The sequence below is a fragment of the Macrobrachium nipponense genome, chromosome 23 (assembly GCF_015104395.2).
Source record: "Macrobrachium nipponense isolate FS-2020 chromosome 23, ASM1510439v2, whole genome shotgun sequence".
NCBI lineage: Eukaryota > Metazoa > Arthropoda > Malacostraca > Decapoda > Palaemonidae > Macrobrachium > Macrobrachium nipponense.
In genome coordinates, this window is record NC_061090.1 from 6,954,495 (window position 1) to 6,979,178 (window position 24,684).

Below are 24,684 nucleotides of genomic sequence, written 5' to 3' on the forward strand. Positions count from 1 at the left end.
AAGGAGAAAACACGCAAACCATCATAGTGATGAATGCGCAGGGTTTAGTTACGAGTAACTCAAAAAGAAAAATAGAGTACTTAGAAGAACTAACCCAAAATGAAAAGAAAATAGATATAATGAATATAAGTGAAACCTGGTATTCCCAAGAGACTGGGAATGATGATCAAATAAAAGGGTTCCAAACTTATAGATCAGATAGAAAAAATAGGAATCAAGGGGAACCGCAATATATGGGAAAGACAAAAAACAAGGAAAAATATATGAGAAATATAGTAACTCAGAATGTGAACTAATAGCGGTAGAATTTGAATCTGAAAAATTGATGAACATAGTAATATATAGACCTCCTAATACTAAAGAGTTTGACTTAATAATTGAAAAATTGGATGATATATGTAGAAATCACAAGGACTGGACTATTCTCCTATCTGGTGACTTCAACTTTCCTTTCGTAGAATGGAAAGAACGAATAGGAGATTGTGGTTGTACTTATACATATAAAAAAGAGAGTAATAGTAGTGCAGAAGATAAGAGGCAATTTGAAAAGCTATTAGATATGCTACTAGAATACAACATTCAACAAATAAATCACCTGCCAACAAGAAAGGAAAATACTTTAGACCTAGTATTTGTGAACGAGATGAATTATGTTAAAGAAATAATAGTTTATAATGCGAATATTTCAGACCATAATGTCATAGAATTAACAGTTCATTCCAAAGCAAGTGAAAATAGAGATAAGCAAGAAATGAAAAAGTGGGAAGGATATGGAAAATACAACTTCTACAGTAAAAATATAAAATGGTCAGAAATTAATGAAGAATTAAACAAAGATTGGATAACATTTTCGTAAGTGATGACATAAGGGTAAATACGGAGATATTATATAAAATATTGGAGAAAATAGTGGAAAAATATATACCGAAGAAGAAAAGTAAACATCATTCATGCATACCAAGAGACAGAAGGATCTTGTTCCAGAAAATCAGAAAGTGGAAAAAGGTCTTGCAAAAGAAAAAAAATGCATGGAAAGTTATAGAACTAAAAAGTAAGATAGAAAATGCAGAACAAAAGATTATACAATCAAAAGAAAATGAAAAACGGGACTTGGAAGAAAAAACCCTATTAAATATCAAGCAAAACCCCAAACTATTATACTCATATGCGAAGAAGATGAATAAAAGAAGAATAGAAATAGGCCCTCTGAGAATTGAAGGGAGATTAACGAATGAAAAAAAGGAAATTTGCAACATACTGGCAGAACGATATAAGAGAGAATTCACCCCTAGAATAGATAATGAAGATAATGATATAGAAGTAAGGGATGAAAATAGTGAATATTTAGCTGACATAGATATTAATGAAGCTGATATTGTGCAGGCTATTAATGAAATTAAAAATGGAGCTGCTGCAGGGCCTGATGGAATTCCTGCTATTTTGTTAAAGAAAGTAGTTCATTCTATCGCAAAGCCACTTGCAATATTATTAAGACAAAGTGTAGATACAGGCAAGATTTATGATGAGCACAAATTAGCATATATTACCCCTACTTTCAAAAGTGGATCAAGACTAGAGGCAAGTATTATAGGCCTGTGAGTCTAACATCACATATTATGAAAGTGTATGAAAGGGTAATGAAGAAAAATATTATGAAACATTTAATAAAAAATAATTTGTTTAATAAAGGACAACATGGTTTCGTACCCGGAAAAAGTACAAACCCAACTGTTAGTCCACCGTGAGAACATATTCAAAAATATGAAAAGTGGAAATGAAACAGATGTGGTTTATTTAGACTTTGCAAAAGCTTTTGATAAAGTAGACCATAATATATTAGCGAAGAAAATTAGAAAACACAATATCGTGGATAAAGTAGGAAGATGGTTAAAAGAATTTTTACACAACAGAAAACAGATAGTTATTGCAAACGACGAGAAATCGGATGAAGTCAAGGTAATATCCGGTGTGCCGCAAGGTACGATGTTAGCTGCAATACTGTTTGTTATTATGATTGAAGACTAGACAATAATGTGAAGGATTCGGTAGTGAGTAGTTTCGCAGATGACACAAGAATAAGTAGAGAAATTACTTGTGATGAAGATAGGAACGCTCTACAAAGAGACCTTAACAAAGTATATGATTGGGCAGAGGTAAATAGGATGGTATTTAACTCTGATAAATTTGAATCAATAAATTATGGAGACAGAGAAAGAAAGCTATATGCATATAAGGGACCTAATAATGAGACCATCACAAATAAGGAAGCAGTTAAAGACCTTGGTGTGATGATGAATAGGAACATGTTATGCAATGATCAAATAGCAACTCTGTTGGCAAAATGTAAAGCAAAAATGGGAATGTTGTTACGGCACTTCAAAACAAGAAAAGCTGAACACATGATTATGCTTTATAAAACATATGTTCGTAGTCCACTTGAATATTGCAATATGATATGGTACCCACACTATCAAAAGGATATTGCACAAATAGAGAGTGTACAAAGGTCCTTTACAGCTAGAATAGAAGAAGTTAAGGACCTAGACTACTGGGAAAGACTACAATTCTTAAAATTATATAGTCTAGAAAGGAGAAGAGAACGCTACATGATAATTCAGGCATGGAAACAGATAGAAGGAATAGCAGAAAATATCATGGAACTAAAAATATCAGAAAGAGCAAGCAGAGGTAGATTAATAGTGCCCAAAACTATACCAGGAAAAATAAGGAAAGCACACAGGACATTAATCCACTACGCACCAGCATCGATAATGCAGCGTTTATTCAATGCGTTGCCAGCTCATCTGAGGAATATATCAGGAGTGAGCGTAGATGTGTTTAAGAATAAGCTCGACAAATATCTAAACTGCATCCCAGACCATCCAAGATTGGAAGATGCAAAATATACCGGAAGATGTACTAGCAACTCTCTGGTAGACATTAGAGGTGCCTCACACTGAGGGACCTGGGGCAACCCGAACAAGATGTAAGGTCTGTAAGGTCTGTGGTCTTGTCGCACATCAGAGCTACCACAAGGTTCCTGATCCTGTGCTTGACAGGGCCCTCTGGATTGCAAGCAACTCCAGAAAATTGATGTGGAGTGGTCTCTCCTGCACCGTCCAGACCCCTTTCATCATTTCGGACTGTAGATGGGACCCCCCCATCCCTCCTTTGATGTGTCCGTGAACAGGAGCATCTCCAGGAGGAGGTCCAAGAGGGGAACCCCCAGGAGGGTGTTTGAACAGTCCAACCACCACCGGAGGGCCTCCCTGGTGTTGGGCGAGAGGAGGATGAGCTTTCGAAGAGGATCTTCCTTCGGGACCAGCCCTCCTTCAGGTTGCTCTGGAAAGGCCTCAACTTTTGCCTGCCTTGGGGGACCAGATGACCCAGGAGTCTCTGCCACTCCCTCACTGGGAGGGGGGAATCCGGCAAGAAAGGACAAACTATTCTCTGCAGGTTGGCCAGTCTGTCCTCCGAGAGGAAGGCCCTGGCCGCTCTCGTGTCCAGATCCATTCCCAAATACATCATCCTGGTGGTTGGGACCAGATAGGATTTTTCCCAGTTCAGGACTATGCATAGCCTTGCGCAGAAGGCCAGAAACTCGTCCCTCTGCTTCTCTAAGGCCTCCCTTGAGGAGGAAAGCAACAACCAATCACCCAGCTACTGCAGGAAACAGATCCTCCTCCTGTGAGCCCAAGGGACACAAGGGAGAACACTCTGGTGAACACCTGCGGTGCCGTGGACAGACCAAAGCAGAGGGTCATGAACTGGTATGACTTGCCCTCCCACCTAATGAGTAAGTACCTCCTGCTGGATGGGTGCACCGGGATCTGGAAGTACGCGTCCTTTAGGTCCGGGGACAACATGAAGTCCCCTTCCCTCAGGGGTGCCAGGACCATCCTTGGGATCTCCATTTTGAACGGGGTCCTGCGGATGAACATGTTCAGGATCAACAGGTCATGACCTGCCTCCACCCCCCTGAGGACTTCTCCACCAGGAAGAGGTGACTGAAGAACCCGGGGAATGCATCCTCCACCTGCTGGAGACTCCCTTCTCCAGTAAAGACCGGACTTCCGACCTTAAAGCTTCCCCTTACTGGGGTCCCAGAGCTGGAAGGACCGTGTTTCTGGTACCTCTGTCAGGGGAGGCTTCCCATCCAGGAAGGGGATCCAGTAACTGTCCCTGAAGACCTGAACTGTCCAAGGGTCAGCTCCGAGATTATCCCAGTTCCCCCAATGATTCGAGAGGCAATCCCCCCCACCTGTGGCGGGAGAAAGGGAAGGGGACCTCGTGTCCTACTTCCTCCTGGGGTAGCGACCGTTTCGGCCCCTACGGAAGGCAGCATGTCTGGGTCTGAAGGAGGCCAAGGAAGACGAGGGGGCCCTGGAGGAGGGCTGAGTCCCCTGTCCCCCTCAACCTCCGGAAATCGGTTCAAGGTTGGAAGAGGCAGGCTGAGCCCCTTGTCTGTTCTGAAGCATAGGCCGGGGGGCTTCCAGAGCCCTACGCTAGATAGGGTGCCTGAAGGAGGAAGCCCTGTATACAATGGATTCCTGACTAGCCTTCCTCCACCGTTCCAGGGACTCCTCCATGACCTGCTCATGGAAGAGACTTCCCCATCAGCGGGGAGTTCCTCAGGGCCTTGACCTCTCTGACAGGAAGGCTCCTGGGCAACTTGGCCAGGACCGTGTCCCTCCTCCGGAGTACCCAGTGAACGGACTGGATAGTGAGGAAGCTGATCGACCCGGCCCCCTCCCCCTAACAGGACCAACTCCTTATGTTGTGCTCGATGGCAAACCTGGCCACTGACCTGGACCAGGATGGATACAGGCCCTGCCAGAAGCCTCTCCTCTGACAGGCCTGGTGTGAGGAAGGTAAGGGCCCCTTCCACAGACTTGGGAGCAGCCGAGAAACCCTCCGGAGCATAGTCTCTCCTCTGCCTGGCCTTGGCTGCCAGCAGGAGCTTGAGACCCCCGTGGGACCTCAAGGAGTTTTTGGGGGCAGCTGGTAGGGACGGGAGCTCCTGTAGGCAAGAAGCCTCAGACCGAAGTAGCGAGGCCCAACGACTCCACCTCCTCCGCTGGGCGGAAGAAGGGGGAGGAATATCAAGGAATGGAGCCTGCCAACACGAGTGGCCACCAAGGGGCACACTGGTACTGGGGCGGGATCCACCGAGCCCGCAGATTGAACAGCCAGCGGTGGGGCGGAGCAGAGCACTCTGCCCGTAGGCCCATCATGGGCGCCATGAGTTCGGGGGCTCTCCGCGTGGAGCGACAGACCGGGGAGCAACGACGACCGTGGCGGTGTGACCTGTCTCGACAGCTGCCGCTCCTACTCTGACCCCTGCGGTCTCAACTATGATGGAGAGAGCAGGAATAGTGGCCTGGGGAGGATGAGGAAGAATGTACTCAACTCCTCCCAGCCCGGCGCCTCCGCTTCGCTCTCCGTCTCCTCCTACGGGAGGACCTATCAGAGTAGGTGGACTCTGAGGAGGAGTAGTCCTCGGGAGAAGGGGGTCTCCTCTTGCTCTTCCTACCCTTGGTCAGGGGGGAGAGGGTCCGAAGCTCGGCCCGGTCTGGGGCAACAGCCAACGGAGGAGCGTCCCGGCCCTCGACTCTGAACTCCTGGGGAGGAGCATGGGCAACTCCCAGTACTGAAAATCATCCTCCTGGAGAGATCTGAAAGGGGTCCAAGGGGTACCAGATCAGGACCGGGACAAAAACTCTGACGACCCCATCGGCTCTCTCTGCCTCCTATGAAAGGCCAATCCGTCAGGGGAGGTGAAGGGGAGCACGGATGGGGTGGAAGACAACCCGATGGCTACCCGCTGAAGCGGACAGAGCACTCAGGTCAGCGGCCATGCACACCGAAGCGGGGTGAGGCGTGGGCCCCGGAGCAGGGTGAGCCGCACTCCCAGCATGGAGAAAGCCACGCTCCCCTGTGCAGAGTGAGCCATGTTCCCCGGAGCGGGGTGAGCCGCGCACACTGAGCGTAGAGCAGATGCAAACACCTTGACCGACAGAAGCCATCGTCCCTGGGCAGCACAACCTGTATAGGAGACACGGACTCATCAGGGTCTGCAATGGGCAGAGGCCTGGCAATGAACTCACCTAGGTCCCCTTGCTGGGAGGGAACAGGGGGAGACATCAGCAGAGAAACTGGTGACGGGGCAGGTCGAAATGACAAGGACCTCTGAGCATGACTTCTTCCTGTCTGATGGCTTCCTTTATCCATAAAGAGATAGTATTCTTCAACACCTCTTTCTTTGTATGTCATGTGCTAAAAAGTCTGCGGCAGCCTGGCATAAGGTGCCATGTCCTTTTAATTAGGATAGCAATACAGAGCCCTGATAGGACACAACAAAAGCTCCTGAGCATCATCGCCCACAAAGTCATTCAGTGAAAGAATGGAAAAGGAAGTGAACCTATCATTGTGCACAGAGGGATTTTGGGTCTTGGCCACGAATTCCGGGGCTAATTCGAAGGACACTTACCCCTTGGTGTGCTTCACATCATAGCTCAGACCGCGCAGCTCCCCCACTCTCTACGAAGATGCCAAGGCCAGGAGGAAAACCATCTTAAGCGTCAAGTTCCTGTCAGATGAGTGACGCAAAGGCTCATATGGACCCTTAGTGAAACTTCTCAGAACCAAGGAAACATCCCATGGAGGCTTGAGCTCCCTAGGATAACTCGATTGCTCAAACCCATTAACTAGCAAGGAAAGTTCCCAAGATGAGATGTTGATACCTCTAAGGTGTAACACTAAACTCAGGGCCTCCCTGTAGCCTTTAATGGCAGAAATGGACAAAAGTTTCTCATCTCTGAGGAAGGTTAAAAAGTCTGCTATGTGCTGAATAGAGGTTCTGAGTGGAGAAAAACCCCGTTTACAACACCAGTCACAGTAGATTGCCCATTTGCCTTGGTAAACTGCAGAGTTGACCTTCTGAGACTGTTGGACATATGCCCTGCTGTTTTCTGAGAAAAGCCTCTCGCTCGAAGGAGATACTTGATAGCCTCCAACCGTGAAAAGACAAGGATTCTACTGACTGGTGGAACCTTTCTGCATGCGGCTGACACAGGAGATGCCGCCAAGGGCGAATTTCTGACATCAACGACAGAAGATCTGGAAACCATTACGCCTGAGGCCATAGAGGAGCTACCACAGTCATCCTGAGACCCAGCAAACTCATTAGCCTGTTCAGGATTTGATGGATCAAACAAAACGAAGGGAAGGCATACACCTCCAGTATGTCCTAGGGATGTTGGAACACATCCTCCGCTAACACTAAAGGATCTGGAACCACTGAACAGAATATCTCCAGTTTCATGTTGAATCGGGTCGCAAAAAAGGTCCAGCATGGGTCTCCCCCAAACCTGAAGAGCTAGTCTGCTACTAACTGATGAAGGGACCATCCTGTGCCTAGGATCTGATCCTGACGACTGAGTTTGGCTGCGACCACATTCCGTTTGCCTGGGATATATATACCTAGACGAGAGCTCTACCAAATTGATGACCGCCCACTGGTGAACCTCAACAGTCAAGGCGTGAAGTTGAGGTGAACCCAGGCCTCCCTGCTTGTTCACATAAGCGACCACCGTGGTGTTGTCCGACATGAGAACAACAGAATGACCCTCTACTTTCTTCCGAAACTCCTTCAGACCCAGAAAGGCTACCTTCAACTCCAAGACATTGATATGCTGCTGTTTGTCCTCCAAACTCCAAATGCCTGAGGCAATGAGGCCGCCTAAATGAGCCCCCAACCCTGCGAGGGAGGTGTCTGAAAACAGAAGGAAGTCATGTGGGAGAGCGCGCAGAGGAACACCCTTCAAAAAATTTTGGTTGTCCAACCACCAATGAAGGTCTTCTCTCACTTCCAGAGACAGAGGAACCTTCAACAGGGGTGAGTCCCCCACTGGAGACCAGAATTCCCATAGTCTCCATTGTAGAGACCAAAGATGAAGACGCTCATGAGGGATCAGCTTTTCCAAGGAAGACAAACTCCCGGAAGAACCTGCCACTGATGCAACATGCTTGCTTCCAGTCCTCCCAGCCAACATGGCAGCCAACTTATCTTCCAAAACAGAATCCAATCTCTTAAGAACCGCCTGGCATAAAGCCTCAGATGGATCAGCAAGAGAAGGGTCCAACGACATGGAAGGGAGATGCAGTGGACTGGATGGCAGAGATGATGTCACGGCAGCAAACAATGATGACACAGATGAGCGAGGCAGCGCAGCCGAGACAACTGGGAGTGATGTCATAAGGAGCGATGACGTCACGGCTTCCCCTCAATCTGAACGGGAAGCAGGCGCCATTGGTGGAGGGATACAAAATGACTGACCCTGTGACGTTACTAGCGGGGCTGACGCCCCGGCTTCCCTCTGACTCGAAGAAGCGGCAATCATCGCTGGTGGAGCAATACAATATGGCTGACCTCGACTACCCATGAAGACGAGGCCAGGAGGAGGGGGGGTGGCAAGCATCCAAGAAGGGCATCAGCAAACCCTCCAAGGAGGGTGGACCCCATAGCCCAAGCGTTCCCCAAAGCGCCGCCATTTTGGACGCCTCCAACTCTGAAATAAAAGACATTGATGAAAAAGCCTCATTCCTCTAGAGGATCAAATTAACTCCCGAGGAAGAGGGGGCAACATTACATAAATCAGCCTGAGAGCCTCCACATACTTCCAACGATGAATCAATGGAAAAGGAATGGGACATAGGCACAACAATATCATGGGGTGTGACAGCAGCAGGAGACGAAGCATCAGGAAGAGGAGAAAAAAACCCTCCCACGAAGGAAGATTAGAAACCCTACGATGCTCCCTCTACTATAAAATAACTTCCACTGCTCTCTAGGCCATGCATGGCATTCCGTGCAGGGATTCATTATTGTACAAACATTAGAACGGCACCTACTACAAGTGACGTGTGGGTCTGTCGCAATCAAAGCCAAAAAATGAGAACAGAAAACCTGGAGTTCTGGGGAACACACGTTGACGAGGCTGAGAAGGAGCAGAAGAAGCCATAATAACAGCACACACAAACACTCAAACACAAGCGAAAATGGGCAATGAACCAGGTAAAGGTGGAGAGAGATCAACCACAATTCTCGTCCAGGCAGTTTAAAGAAAGACTGACGTTGTGGAGTGGGTGCGTGGTCCTACCACATATGCACGCATTGCTATATCTCACAAGATTCCTTGCTTTCATCTGCAATTTAACCGGATCCAGCTGGGCGCTAGAAATGATCCTATTGTTAAGACCGAAGGTTTGTTCGCGTATGAACAACTAAACGCTCCCTTCAAACTGATTTAGTACCATGTCATAATAGTCTTTGTTTACCCTACCCAAAAATGTAAACTACCTCCACAATTTGTACCAGTAACTGCATGCTATTTCCAAATGCACCCTTCTTACATACACACATTAAAGAAAACAATTTTATAAATTATTTTTATTTTCTGGGTTAGTGAAGTAGGAATAGGTATTATACATTTAAGAAATGTATACAAAGTACATGGTTAATTTTATTAGATGTTTGTAAAGCATTCCTCTTTCTTTTTGAAATGGCGCAATGTTTGTTGTTGTGACATATGACGCCTAGAATATGGGGAGGGGGAAGAAAAACAGTGATGTGTTATTATAAATCAGTTTAGTCAAGTATTATTTTTATTTTCTACACTATTAATGAAATGTGGGTATTGTTCAATGTATGGGAAACATGGTTTTAGAAAATTTCTTAATGTATTTGTGTTGTGACATCATAGAAGACAAGATGGCGGCAGCGTGGGGTGGAAATGTAAACAAAGCAGAGTGGGCAGACCAGAAGACATGGATGTGGTGATTGGTTTGGTAGTAGAGAGCTCTCTGTCTTAAGCTGAATTATACTGGGACTGAGGAACGTGAACAGTTAGGTAGATTGCATGATTTTTGCATGTAGGAAAGATTTGGCAAGCAGAACATGGTCAGTTAAAGATAGTCGGATCCGAGAGTGAACAATGGGAGATAAGATGGAGAAGGGATTGTCTTAAATTTAGCAGGATACAGGATATGTACTATAAAGGATGGAGAGGACAAGTCAAAGATTGGCTTATGGTGTGTGGAGAAGTGAAATATCCGGGGGATACAGGTAAGAATGAGCATAAAAGGGAAAGCCCTAGAAGTAACAGAAGGAATAAATAGAGATGAACTTAAGGAAAAAGATGTTTCAAAGATAATCCTATCCAAATTAGATGAAGTTTATCTAAAAGATACACTAATGGACAACTACAGTAAAATGAAAACTATTTTAAAATAGGAAGAGAATCTAGTGAAAAGATGTAGTGAAAAGATGAGAAATTTTCTAATTAGGTATGAAAATGCAGAATGAGAGTGTAACAGAGCGGTGGGGAAGAGCATGCTTAAAGGAGAAGCTAAGATTTCCATGTATTGAAACAAGCAAATCTCACAGAAAATAAAAAAAAACAAATGGTATTTGCAGCTTGTGGTCAAGGGAAATTGGAATATAAAACAGTCTCACAGATAATAATGAAAAGAATATTTGAGGGATTAGAGAATAAAGAGGAAGAATATTTGAGGGATTAGAGAATAAAGAGGAAGGGGAATGGTGGAGGTTGGAGGGGAATGCAAATTCTGGGAGGAAAACCAGAGATATCAGAGAAAGTGGAACAGAGGTAGGGGCGAAAGAAATTCTATAAATAAAAAAGGGAAAGAAGCATTATGTGCAATATGCAAGTCGGAATGGCACTGGGCTATGGATTGTCCTCAGAATTTTCAGAAAAATATAGGAAGAAAACAGAAACACAACAAGAAAATAAGCAGAAAACAGAAACTGGGCAAAGAAGAAAAAAAAGTTTATATAAAATAGGTGAAGAGGTTGATGTAATTTTAGACACAGGATGTAAATCAACAGTTTGTGGGGAATTGTGACTTGCACGCATTGCTGTAGGTTTGGGTTAGGAAGAATTGAGGAGAATGAAAGATACTATGACTGAGCCTAATAAAGTATTTAATTTTGGCGAGTCATCAAATAAGTCAAAAGGAGTAATGGAAATACCAGTGATAATGAAAAACAGAAAGTTATATTAGAAGACAGAAATTTTGCAGGGTGATGTACCATGGCTAATAGGTAAGAAAACCATGAGTAAAATGGGTATGACCATCATTTGAAAGAAAATTGTGTTATAATAGAAGTACAGTGGTCCCCCCATATTTGCAGGGGATTTGTACCAGAACCCCCACGAATAGTTAGAACCCGTATTAAAATGCTTAAAATGGCCTATTTTGTTAGTTAAAACTCAAGAAAAACCCACTTAAAAATGTTTATACTTGGTTTATTTAATAGTTTTATCACAAAAAGTGCATTTAATGATGAAATACATTAAAAAATCCAGGAATCTCTGGATATTTCTCATAGAAAAATACCGCGAATAGGCGAATTTCCCGTGAATAATGGGGGGATATGTTCCAGAGAGAAATCTGTGAGGATGAAGGTAGAAGAATTATTACTGGAGGGTTGGAAGAGAAAGAGTGAGGGAAATTAAAGGTACAATGATGAAGTTACATCTACAGTTTGGTCACGGAAGTGGAGATACAACATGGAACCTAACAGAAGCAGCACAGTAGAGTGATGGTTTGAGAGAGAAAGAAAAGGAATAAATAAAAAAGTTACTAAGACTTCACTGCAATTTATGAAGTATGTAAAAGATACTTCAGAAACCCAGCTAAACCAGCACTAGTAGGATTTTCTAGGAGCAAAACATTTAATGAAGAGTAATGGATGCAGGAGAAAAGGAAGAGAGAAAGTTCATGGTAATGGTAGATATGGCAATGAGGTATTGTAAGGCTTTTTGTATAAAAGATGAGAAACCAAAAACTATTATTAAGGCCCTTATTGATGGGTGGTTTGCTGTATTTGGAGAGCCTTCTAAACTGCTGTCAGACTATGGAGGAGAATTTCAAAACAAAGTAAGGAGGATAGCAGAAAGATGGAATCCTAAAGTATTGGCCAAAGCATCAGAATCTCCATGGAGCAACGGATTTTATGAAAAAACAGTAGACATAATCAAAGAAACTTTAAGAAAGACAATAGAGGATGAGGAAGTGGATTGGTCCATAGCATTAAGATGGGTAGAGAGTGTTAGGGACTGCTTAATAAATAATGGAGGTTTCTCTCCTAACCAACTAGTATTTGGAAAACCCTTCTTTACCTAACTTAATGGGAGAAGAGAGTTCAAGTCCTGAAGTCTTGTAATAAAATAAGAATTGCTTTAAAATAAAAAAAAAGTCAGAGAACATAAATTTGAAGAAGCAAAAGTGGGAGATGAGATATTCTATACGAGAGAAAATGAAAATGAATGGAGAGGACCTGCTCAGGTAGTGGGAGTATCAGGGAAAACAGTAGTGGTTAAACATGGGGTTTCTCTAAGAGAAGTAGGTAGAATACATATTACTAGGATTCAAAGACTATCACCAGAAATAAAAGATACCTAAAATAGATAAATACTAACGTATTGTGAACAATAGTTCCTGTGCCCCAAAGAAGGGAATGTAAATAGGCAGAAGGAAAGGAGATAATAATGGGCTGGAGAAGGAATTCAGAAACAGAAGAGGCTATAAAAAGAGATGTGTTAGAGGAAACAATGGAAGATGACGGGGAAAGTGAGTCAATTGAAGGAGGTGACAAGGGATGGATTTAATTTAAGAGTTTATAGTCATGTAGAAAAATTGAAGATGAAGAAGAGGTGTTGCTAGATTTGAAAAAATAGAAGCGTAATTGAAGCTATAGAAAAAGAACTATATATCTACAAGATGGATAGTAACTGAAAAGGTAAAAGGAAGTTAAAAGGATATGTAAAGCAAGACTGGTAGCTAGAGGTTTTGAAGAAGAAATGGCTGACTGGGAAAAAGACACTCCTATGTACAAAGCTGAAATTTAAAATTTTTTTTGACAATAATAAAATTAAAAGATTGGAATTGTTGTACATTAGATGTAAAAACTGCATATTTACAAGGTGATGAAATACAAAGAGAAGTATATTTAAAACCACCTATGGAAGATGGTTGGATTGATTATGGAAATTGAAGAAAACTGTTTATGGGCTCAAGGATACAGCATGAGCATGATATTGTAAGGTGGTGAAAGTAGTGGATGAGCTTAAAGGCAAGAGAAGTAGACTAGAACCTAACATATTCTTTTGGAGAAAAGACAATAAAGTGAATGATATTTTGTGTACTCATGTAGATGATATTTGCTATGGAAGAACTGAAAGATTTTTAAAGGGAAATTGCAAGTAGGAGAACATGAAAGTAGAAATTTTAAGTATATAGGAGTAATAGTAGAGCATAAGGAAAATAGATTTTGTTGTAATCAGTGGCAGTATATACATTCTATAAGAGAACCAGAGGCTAGAAGATTTATAGGTAATAGAGTGTTAGTACAAAAGGAGCTAACAGAGTATAGACCAGTGGTAGGACAGAATTGGGTACAGCTACATACCATGCCAAAAATATCATACGATGTTAGTGAATTAAGTAAAGCTTTTAAAGAAGGAACGACTCAAGATATGAAAAAAATAACTTTTAAAATTGTGAGAAAAACTAAGAACATAATGGGAGAAGTTATAATAAGTGAGTTGGAAGAAGAAAAGATTTACTAGGAGGCCTATGAAGATGCTTCATTTGGGAACATATAAGATGGCCATACTCAATTGGCTTATGTTATATCCCTGACAGAAGGTAAGAAGAGAAGTCCCATATGGTGAAAGTCCAGAAATTCCAGGAGAGTAGCAAAATCCACTATTGAAGCAGAAGCTCTCAGGGCGTAGGAGACCATAGAAGGATTGATATATTTCTAACATTTGTGGGAAGAGATAGTAGGAGGGAGAAAATTAGAAGCATTGGTCAATACTGATAGTAAAACACTAATGACTCCAATAAAACAGAGTACTGGGGTAAAGTACTGTAGTAAGAGATCAAAAATAGATATTGCAGCAATAAGAGGAACATTAGAATCTGGGGAAATAAAGGAGGTGAGATGGATAAAAGGAAAAGATCAAATAGCTAATGTATTAACAACAGCAGGAGTTTCAGGGGATAATATTAGAAATTATGTAGAGGGTAAAGAGTTGGAGAATAAAGGAGATTAAGTTAGGAAGAGGTTGGAGGGGAGGGAGAAAAAGATAAGTGTAATTATATATCAGTTTAGTCAGTGTTATTTTATTTTTATTTTCTGCATTGGTGAAATGTGGGCACTGTTCAATGTATGGGAAACATGTTTGATTTTAGAAAATGTCTTCCTGTATTTAACTTGTGTTGTGATGTCATAGGATGCAACATCATAGAGAACAAGATGGTGGCAGCTTGGGGTGGAAATGTAAACAAAACAAGTGTGTATGTGGTGTTTGGTCTGGCAGGAGAGAGCTCTGTTTTATAAGGTTCTTTTACATACAGAATCCTCCTCTCCTCTCATAACACGCCCAAACCATTGCAATTGTCTCTGTTGCAGCTTCTCTGATACTTCTGTAACTTTCACCATCCCTCTTATAGTCCTTCCTTATCCTGTCTCTCCTCATCACTCTGCACATCCAACATAACATTCTCATTTCTGCCACTTCCATCCTTAACATTCTCATTTCTGCCGCTTCCATCCTTCTCTCTTGTGCTTTCTTCATGGGCCATGTTTCACAACTATACATCAATACAGGTCTGACAATGTTCTTGTACATTTTTCCCTTCAGCTTTACATTAAATCTTCTGTCACATAGCACACCTGATGTTTTCCTCCAATTGCACCAAGCTGATTGTATTCTGTGGTTCACTTCCTCCTCCATCCCTACACAATCAATGACACACAACCCAAGGTACATAAAGGATGTAGCTCATTTTACTTCTTGCCAAGTTGATGCTTCCCCCTTGGTCTCCTCCATTCATCCATGTTTATACAGTTTTTGCTCTGCTTACCTTTAGGCTTCTGTCCTCCAACACACTTTTCCACAAATCTAATTTCCCCCTGTGCGCTTCTTCCTACTAGTGGTTACTAACACTATGTATTCTGCATAGAGTACACTTCAAGGCACCTGATCTTTCACCCCAGCCACTATCACATCCATTACCATATCAAAAATATAGGGACTCATAACAGAACCTTGGTGGAGTCCAACTTTCAACTCAAAACTTCCCTATTGTTCCTACTGAGCTTCTTAACTGTGTTGTTGCTTCTCTATACATATAATTTACAAACCTCGCACGCTTTTCTTAGACACCTTGTTGTGGTTGTGAACAAGTGTATAAATTGTGTAAAATGTGTTGCATTTTGGATGGGCTGGGAGTTTAATCATACTTCACTCACTCAAAATTAAAAATCTAACCATACAATACCTGGTGGAGTTGGTTGTGAGTGACGAGATGGTCTTTGTTTTCTTAAGGTTGATCCATTTGAGCCTGGACCAGAAGGATTAGTTGCAGAGGGGGTAGTAGCATCTCCATGGCATGATCCACGCCCACTGCTACCCTCAGAGTGACTCCAGTTGTGACCAGAGCTGTGACCAGAATTATGGCTAGCGCATCTGCTTGATCCATGACAACCACCTCCTCCACCCCTATTAAAAGCAGATTACGTATAAGTATTATACTGTATTGCAAGAACTGAATGCTTAAGATAGTAAAACATACCACACAATACCATCAGCAACACTTCAACCCTTCCTTAATGAACCCAAGTTGACACTGCATGAATGGATTACAGCCCCTAGAAAAAATATTTGGTTATTAATGCAACCTTCTTGGGATGGCAAGCTTCCTTTAGTACAGTATGCATTTTCTGTTTAGTGGACAGCTAAACAGAAGATGGTAGAATCAACAAAGACACTGCCTCACTCACCTCAGTGGGATCATTGGTACAGGAATGATTAATACACAATATTCAAGATTGTATCAGTCAGGTATACTTGCTATTTTGGTTCTCTTCATTTTATTTAAATATAACTCTTTGTTCTCTGTTAATTGCAGTACAGTAATTTTGCTCATGTACATAATCTATGCATATGGCCATTTCATTACGAGAAAAGATATAAAAACACTCCCTGAGTTTCCACTACTAAACAGTGTATTAAAATAAACACCACTGGCATTTGTTCTTATATAACAAATATGTAATTGTATCCAAAGTGCTCTTTAGTTCAAGAACATTCATAATGCAGGTTTCAAATGGAATAAAAAAAACTTTTAAAAAACATTTCAATCTAATATTACATATTAAATTGGAATGTTATTTTTTAAAAATATTTGTCCATTCTTATCTACATCACAATCATAAAAAAAGAGAGAGCCAATCAAAATAGTCACTTTCTTGCCTGTATGGATAATTTCTGCAAGAAACAAGGTATGTATAGTAGTCTTCCCTCCTGAAATATGCAGTTTTACTCATGCTTTACTTACTATGCACAAGAATTTATGTAAGACAAACATAATAGTAGTCACATATGTTTTAGCCATGATTTAAACTCTCCTGGCAATCATCCTTCTAAAATCTTTTTCTTATATTATTATTGTGTTCATATGACTAATCAACTCTTAATAAATTGGGCAATTTTCTACTTCATTGCTTTTATCACCTTGCTTATTATTTCTTGCTAAATATGCATCATGTATCTTCCATCTACTTAAAAGATATTCAGCTCTTTAGTTTATATCAGTAGTTCGTTAATGTTTATTTATTCAATTTAGCATTAAACAGCCTTAATAAGCTTTCTAATTTTGCTACTTCTTACAGGCTACATGTTGATCACCTTATGTTCCAACATTCAGTTCCCTTCTTTTAAAACCCATTTACATATGACCCCACTAGTACTAAACTGTAAAATAGTTGAATAATTATTTGTGGAAGCTGACAATCTTTACTGTGAGATTGTTCTAATTTCTAACCACTAAACTTCTTTTAATCTTTTGCAAAATTGGTTACTACAGCATTCCTTCATTCCTCATTTCTTATTAACTTGTTTGCTCATGAGATCTTAAAAGAATGTATAATAACTTGATTGTCCTTAATCAACAACATAACTTGTGTGTAGGTAATTAAGACCCGCCCAACATGCGGGATTTTAGGAAACAACCTAGCAGAGAGCTCAATTCATTCTATGTCCTGATATCCATGAGTGGGAGGTGGGTGGGTTTTGATCATGTAATTACTTGGAAAGTATAAAATAATGTTATTAAAAAATGTCAATTTTCATTCAAGTAACATACCTAGTAATTACACAGCTGATTCTACATTACCTGGAGGTGGGAACAGCAGGGACATACTTAAATGAAAGCATTAACGGGTTAATAAATCTGGAATAAACATAGTTGCCAGCATTAATAAAAATCCCTGTGTCCTGTTTGCTGCAGGAAGTTAATGCCTCTGGTCGGCGTTTTACTCAGCTCATAGAGAGCATAGCAGTAAGCCAAGAGTTGCTCCTACAATAGTGGGGGACATAGCAGTGGAGGAAGTACACCTTGTGCTAACAAAGCCAAAAGTACAATTTGCCCTTCCTCTGGGCACAGACCAGAATAAAAACTACCAACACCTACACAACTATTAAAAAAATCCACTATTACCCACCCAATTGAAAACTACACCGATCTGGTGAGCACTTCAGGTACAAAGTACCCCCAAAACTTCCCAAAAACACAAAGTGGAAAGCAAAGAAACATCAAGTTTCCTATGCCTCTGCCCCCAACACCATGTCAGCCACAGATAAAGGACCTGGACTATTACAATTTTCAAATACTGTCTCTGTCCTTGAGATAGTGAGTGTGAAGCAAAGACTGATCTACATCTCCAACCATTACTTGTAAAATTGATGAAAGTGATGCATTATGTCTAAAAACTAGAGACATGGGCCACCACTCTAATTTCATGAGCTTTCACTTTAAGAATGTTGACAGTGCCTTCACTTACCTGAGAGTGAGCCTGTGAAATGAGTTCTCTCAAGAAAAAAGATTGCATTCTTCGACAAAGGATGAACTGGGTTTCTTACCAAGCACCAAAGGTGTTCCGATGGTCCTCTAAGGTTCTCTGTCCTTCAGAGATAGTACCTTAAGGACCTCACAGGACAAATGAGCCTTTCTTCTTCCTTTGGACCTAATATGTCCATGAGGTTTTTAATCACAAATCAGCGAGGCCAAGGGTTGGCTGGATCCTCATTTTTGGCTAAAAAATTCAGAGTTAAGGAGCATACTACTGCATTTCCTTTCAAGAAACCTATTATCTCGCTCATAGCATGTAACTCACTCACACGTCTTGCTGATGGGAGTACTACCAAAAGGAGTGTTTACTTTGTGAGATTTTAAAGGGAGGCGTTTTTGTGGTTCGAAATGAGAAGTTGAGAGCCATTTCAGAACAATGTCCAAATTCCAGGAGACACTTGAGGAATTCTTCGGCTTCTTGTTGAAAGATTTTATGAAGTCGCTAATGTCTTGATTGTTAGACTAGTCCACCCCTCTGTGTCTAAACACTGAGGATAACATTGTCTTATATCCTTTAATGGTAGCAGTTGCTACGTTCTTTACTTAGGAACAATAAAAAATCCTGGTATTTGCTCTACAGGTGTTTCAGAAGGAGAGATGTTAGATCGTTGACATCATTTCGACTGATACAGCTTTGAAGAAGACAATTGTCTGCTTTTTGTGGTTACCCCTGCAGCTTGGCTTGAAAAGCCCTTTGCTCTAACAAGGTGCCTGACAGTCTGTAACCTGTAAGGCCAGAGTGGACAACTCCTGATGATACCTGCAGAAATGGGATTGTCTGAGCAGACATCTCTTTTGTGGGAGTACCCTTGGATAGTCCACTAACAGGCAAACAAGATCGTGAAACCATTCTTTCCATGGCCAGAGAGGAACCACTAGTGTCATTTACATCCTTTGATGGGGAGCCAACTTTTTTATTACTTCCCTTATCATTCCGAAGGGAGGGAATGTATACAGGTCCAGTCCCATCCAATCTTGCAGCATGGAATCCCACTGCCCATAATTGAGGATCTGGAATTGGAGAGCAAAACACAGGAAGTCTGTTGTTCTTTGCTGTTGCAAGAAGATCTATGCTCAGTCTTCCCCATATCTTCCATAGACTCTGGCAGACTGACAAGTCAAGAGTCCATTCTGTTGAAAGAACTTGTTTGTTGCGCCTCATCTTGTCTGCAATTATGTTAATTTTTCCTTGAACGAACCCTGTAGAAAGAGTCACTCGATTAATGTCTCCCCATAGCAGAAGGGCCCTTGCTGTCTCGTACAGAGAGAAGGAGTGAGTTGCCCCTTGTTTTTGAATATAAGAGAGGGCTATCGTGTTGACCAAGTGAACTACTACATTCTTCCTGTGAACCAAATTCGAGAAGGGCTGCAGGCCAAGTATATTCATCTCAGCTCTTTCACACTGATATGAGCTTATTTTATTCTGTGGTCCAAGCGCCTGATGCCTCTTGACTGTTCACAAGAGCTCCCCAGCCTGTGTCAGAGGAGTCTCAATAAATTTGAAGGCTGGGCTCATGGAAGAAGAGGTCCTCTTTGAACATCAGTGTTATCCGGAATGTGAAGGAGTCTTGTTGAGTCTTCCTGGACCAATTTGCCCTCAGGAAGAACTGTAATGGTGTCATGCAGTCTCCCTAGCGTAACAAATAGCTCTACTGACGCCAGTCCCTAGAGACGCATACATTGCACGGCTGAGCTCTGGGGGTGTGATAAGAACTGATGAACTGTTTGGAGGCAATTTTCTCCTCTCTTGGGAGTCAGAAAAGCCCAAAAATTCTGAGTATCTAGAATCATCCCTAAATAGGAAATCTTCTGAGGTAGGGTCAAAAAGGATTTCTTTATTGATTAAAATCCCTAAGTCACGAGTTAGGCAAAGAATTCTGTCTAAGGCCTCCGCGCACTTCTCCTTTGACTCTGAGCGGAGATGCCAATCATCCAGATATAGGTTGATGTTGATTCCCAGAAGGTGAAGCCAATTCTTGAGAGGGGCAACAATTCTAGTAGATTTGTGGTGCCGTCGAGAGGACAAAACAGACAGCCTGAAACTGCAACACACTGCCCTCAAAAACGAAGCGTAGGATCTTCTGAGTCTAGATGGACTGGGATATGGAAGTAAGCATCTTGCATGTCTTGGGAGACCATCTAGTCCCCATACCGAACTGAAGACATGACTGATTGAACTGTCTCCAATGAAACTTTGTTTTGAGCACAAAAACATTCAGGGTGCTCACGTCTAGAATGGGCCTCCAGCTCCCTGATGCCTTCAAAACCACAAAAAGGCACTTGTAGAAACCTTGAGTGAATATCTCTGACCTCCTCTACTGCTCCCTTTAGGAGAAGCAAATTCACTACCTGAGAGAGAGCCACAAGTTTCGATGAACCTTTTGAGTACACAGTCAAAGCGATCAGCAACGTTACTAAAGGAGAAGCTTTTGTCAATGTGATTGGCGACATTACTAAACGAGGAGCTTTTGTGAAGGGGATGACATAACCTTCCCTGGAGACTTTGATCATCCAGGGTTCTGCTCCTCTTGACTCCCATTCCTTCCAATAGGAAAGGAGTCTTGATCCTACAGGAGGAGTGCACAGGACTAAATTTTCACTACTTCTGGGATGTTTTAAAGGTGGACTTCTTAATTGACTTAGAACGTCGCAAGTTGGATCTTGGTCTTGATTGGGTTTTCTGCTTTCCCACTCGAAAGGGGTGAGTCTGCAAGGGACAGGCTAAAGTCGATGACAAGGGTGTAGGCTGTCTTGGATGTCTACTAGACTGTGGTAACATGTCTGTCGTAGACTTCTCAAAGTCTGACAGAATGTCCTTAATTGTCTCCTAAGAGAAAAGATGAGTTATCCAGAGGAGCAAAAAGCAAAGCTGATTTTTGAGTGGTCAAGACCCCTTTTGAAGTAAACAACCAAAGGAATTTTAGCTTCTTTAAAACTTCCATGGTGAAGAGCAAGGCCAGTTCCACTGAACCATCTCTGACAGCTCTGTCAATACAAGATAGTATGCCTAATAAGTCGGCAATCGCTGGAGAATCTTCTATTTTCAATCCTAATGTTCCAATAGCCCAGTCAAGAAAACTCAAGATCTTGAACTTCTTAAAAATAATTTTGATAAGGTGGGTGATCAAGTTCAGATGAGGAGAACATTACTTTCACTGCTGCAAAGGCTGTTCTTCTAAAAGAATCCACTAAAGTAGAAAGTCCCCCTGGGAGGAGGCAGAAATTCCCAAGAAGGGAGTTTCTCCAGTAGCGTAGAATGTGTACTTCATTTTGATTAACTTACTAGGAATAGCAAAAGTTGCTTTGCCCCTGCTCCCTCTTAGAAGCTAACCACTCAGGCACCTTGTGAAAAACTTTCGTGGAAGTCAAGGAAAAGACTAACTTGTGCAGTCTGGAGTCTTCTGAAGTACATTTCCTCATCGGTAGGGACGGAACAGGGGAGTGAAGCAGTCTTACGAGTCCAGAAGAAACTTCAGCGAAGAAGAATAAGCTGTAAAAGGAGTAGACTCTTGCATGGTGTCTTCTTCCTCTTCCTCTGAAGAAAACTGAAGAAATCTGAGAAAATTTTGTCCTTTGATTAAGAAGTAGCAGAAGTCTTCTTCAAAAAGCTCAAAAGCCCTGAAAGATGATGTTGCAACAGCGTCGAAACAAAATCCTTTTCTGAATGAACAGCAGCAGTAGCTGAATGCTTAACTGTGTGTGCAGGGCACTCGGAAGACTGAGAGGATCGCTCTGTTGGCAGCAGGTGTATGTAAGTAGGCCCCAGACAAGAGGTGGTTGGCGTAGAGTGCTCGAAAGCATACAAGGTCAGCGAGAAGGTGGGTTCAAGACACTCTCCAGCAGACGGGCTTTTTGATTCGAGGTTGGCAATGGCTTGAAGGGTGGCATCTTGGGAATTCTGATTAGGAGCAGGAGGACTCAGGATTTGGGAAGAAGGAACAGGAGGAGTAACAGATTTATCTACCACTACTGAAGTTACAGGAGTACACTAAATTAGTCCTATTCTCAGCCCTAAGGGCTGCCGTCCTCTTCCTATCTCTCTCAAGCTATTCCAGGTGAGATTTTTGTTTTCCACATTTTTTCCTCCCAATCCTGACAATTTGAACAAGTATTATCTATACTACAATCTTGTCCCCTACATTGAATGCACTTAGAATGATTAACATAAAAAAATGTGTTAAATCTAGTTCTGCAACCTTTTGAACAGAACTGACTAATGGAAAAACCAGAATCTGATATTGTTAACTTGGAAAATTACAAAATTAACCTCAATTAACAATCTTAGTTAATGGAAGCAAACCACAAAAAATTCTAATACTTAACTGAGTTTCAGCAAACAACCATCCGAAATACAATGAAGTAGCTGCACGCAAACTACCGATGTTGGTTGCAAGCCGGCAGAGATCAAATTGAGCTCGCCAATTTTGAATTTTTAAGCTGCTGTAGATTAGGGAACCATAAAATGACAAATATTCCAAGACAATTTGTATTTTTCATAGATAAAAACCTGAGGTCTTAACAATAGGATAATTTCTAGCGTCTAGCTGGATCCGGTTAAAAAGCAGATGAAAGCAAGGAATCTTGTGATATCTGGCAACACATGCATAGCTCGGGTTAGGAGTGGTCAAGGACAACGCCGCTATGCCAGTCTTTCCCAACTCAGGATGACTTAACAAATAGAGGGGTGGCTAGAGGTGGACAGTGCAACATTAAGACCTCAGGTTTGTAGCTATGAAAAATAAAAATTGTCTTAGAAAATTTGTCATTTGTTCATACGCGAACAAACCTTCGGTCTTAACACTAGGATAGACTCATACTTGGAGGGAGGTATAAAATATCCTAGACCGGCTGGGGGCCTACCCACCAGTCCAGCTCTCAAAAGAAATAGTTCTTGGAGAGGGACTCAAGTCCATTGAGAAGCTAGATAAATTGATATCTAACCACTCAGAACCTGAGTGATGTACAATGATATATGGGATAACCATTGTATAAGGAACAAAGAGAAACTTTGACTGTCCTATAACAAACCAAGGCACAAGGGTTTGTATTACTCCCAACTCCTCCTTGCCAAGGAGTGAAGCATATGCTACCAAATAGCTGGTAAGATATTTGTATATTGCACAACCACACTATCAGTATGACGACCTTACTCACCTGTATCAGACCAGTCCGGCGAATGACGTGTCTATTCCTTAACCTGTTAAGCGTTCGCCCTGGATGAGCTCGCTGCTAACGTACCGTCACGCTTTTTTTGTAATCAGCGATCATAGCAATGATGATAGTTTTTCAAAGTTATTATTGATTTTTATGCTTAATATTCATACTGTAATTAAGTGTAGGAGATTCCAGTCACTCGGCAAAGAAAAGTCATCTTCACTCCCGCTATTGGAAGAAAAATTTGTATCATCACTGGAGGATTCAGAACTAGAGCTCTCATCATCAAATAGGTTATCAATATCAGACTCCATATCTAGTATTTGATTGATCTCACCTGAAGAAATACGCTTCCTCTTTGGGACATTCATTGTGAAAGACGCGAAATCCAATTTGCCTCGATAAACGCCCGAAGCGTATTGAAAGAAAACCAACAGGGACAGGCAGTTTTCTAGCATAAGCGACCACCAGGAGAGAGTTGCCAGGCTGGAAATAAGTTTCCCGTGTGCTGAGAGTGTTACCAAATGATGTTCCTACACTTTCTATACGAGTAAACGTATTATTACGGGGCTGACGGCTTGAAAAGCACAGTTAAAGTCTTGAACGTAATATCCCGTTGAAGGCACTACCGAGTAGATCGCGGTAAACGTATTATTACGTGGGTGACGCTTAACAGGTTAAACCGCCTGAAGGAAGAAGGAAAGGTACAAGAAAAAGGAGACCAGCCAACTCACTCATTCTCTCATCCACACAATCATCTTAGGTAAGATACAAAGGTGCCCTGTTAAGGGCAACCATGAGTTCCACAACCTGTTGGGCAGCCACCACAGGACCCAGGGAAAACGTGTCCGCAGATCTGTGGGCAACATCCTGAAGATAGGAGGTGAACGTGGACTGGCATAACCAAGCAGTACCAGCGCTCAGCACTCTATGTACAGTCAAGTTCTTTTTGAAAGCCAGAGAGGGACCAATAACTCTAATGTCATGCGCTCTAGTCAGCACAGACGTGGTGGTGGAATCATCAAGAGTCAAGTATGCCTGTCTGATGGCTTCCCGTATCCAAAAAGAGATAGTATTCTTAGACACCTCTTTCTTTATACGGCCTGTGCTAACAAAAAGTCTGCGGCAGCCTGGTCTTGGTGCCGAGCCCTTTTAAGATAGCAACGCAGGGTCCAGACAAGGCACGACAAAAGCTCTTGAGCATCACCACCCACAAAGTCAGTCAGTGATGGAATGGAAAACAAAGTGAACCTGTCATCATGCACAGAGGGATTTTAGGTCTTGGCCACAAATTCCAGGGCAAATTCGAAGGACATCGACCCCCAAACCACTGGTGTGCTTCACCTCACAACTCAGACTGTGGAGCTCTCCTACCCTCTTGGAAGATGCCAAAGCCAGAAGGAAAACGGTCTTGAGCATCAGGATGAGCGATGCAAGGGCTCATATGGACTCTTAGTGAAGCTCTTAAGAACCAAGGAAACATCCCACATTGGAGGCTAGAGCTCTCTAGGAGAACTTGACTAC

The 24,684-nt window shown here is 42.2% G+C and overlaps 1 protein-coding gene across 7 annotated transcripts in view; it reads right to left on the minus strand.

The window, feature by feature from the left end:
• Positions 1 to 24,684, minus strand: part of LOC135198469 (axin-1-like) — a 225,726-nt gene that overhangs the window by 12,880 nt on the left and 188,162 nt on the right. For all 7 annotated transcript variants that reach the window (XR_010310807.1, XM_064226092.1, XM_064226084.1 and 4 more), the window contains one exon: positions 15,376 to 15,596. Coding sequence is in view for 6 of the 7 variants with exons in the window: in XM_064226092.1 (XP_064082162.1) it covers positions 15,376 to 15,596 (221 nt within the window). In the remaining variant the exon portion in view is untranslated. The remainder of the gene's footprint in view (positions 1 to 15,375; positions 15,597 to 24,684) is intronic.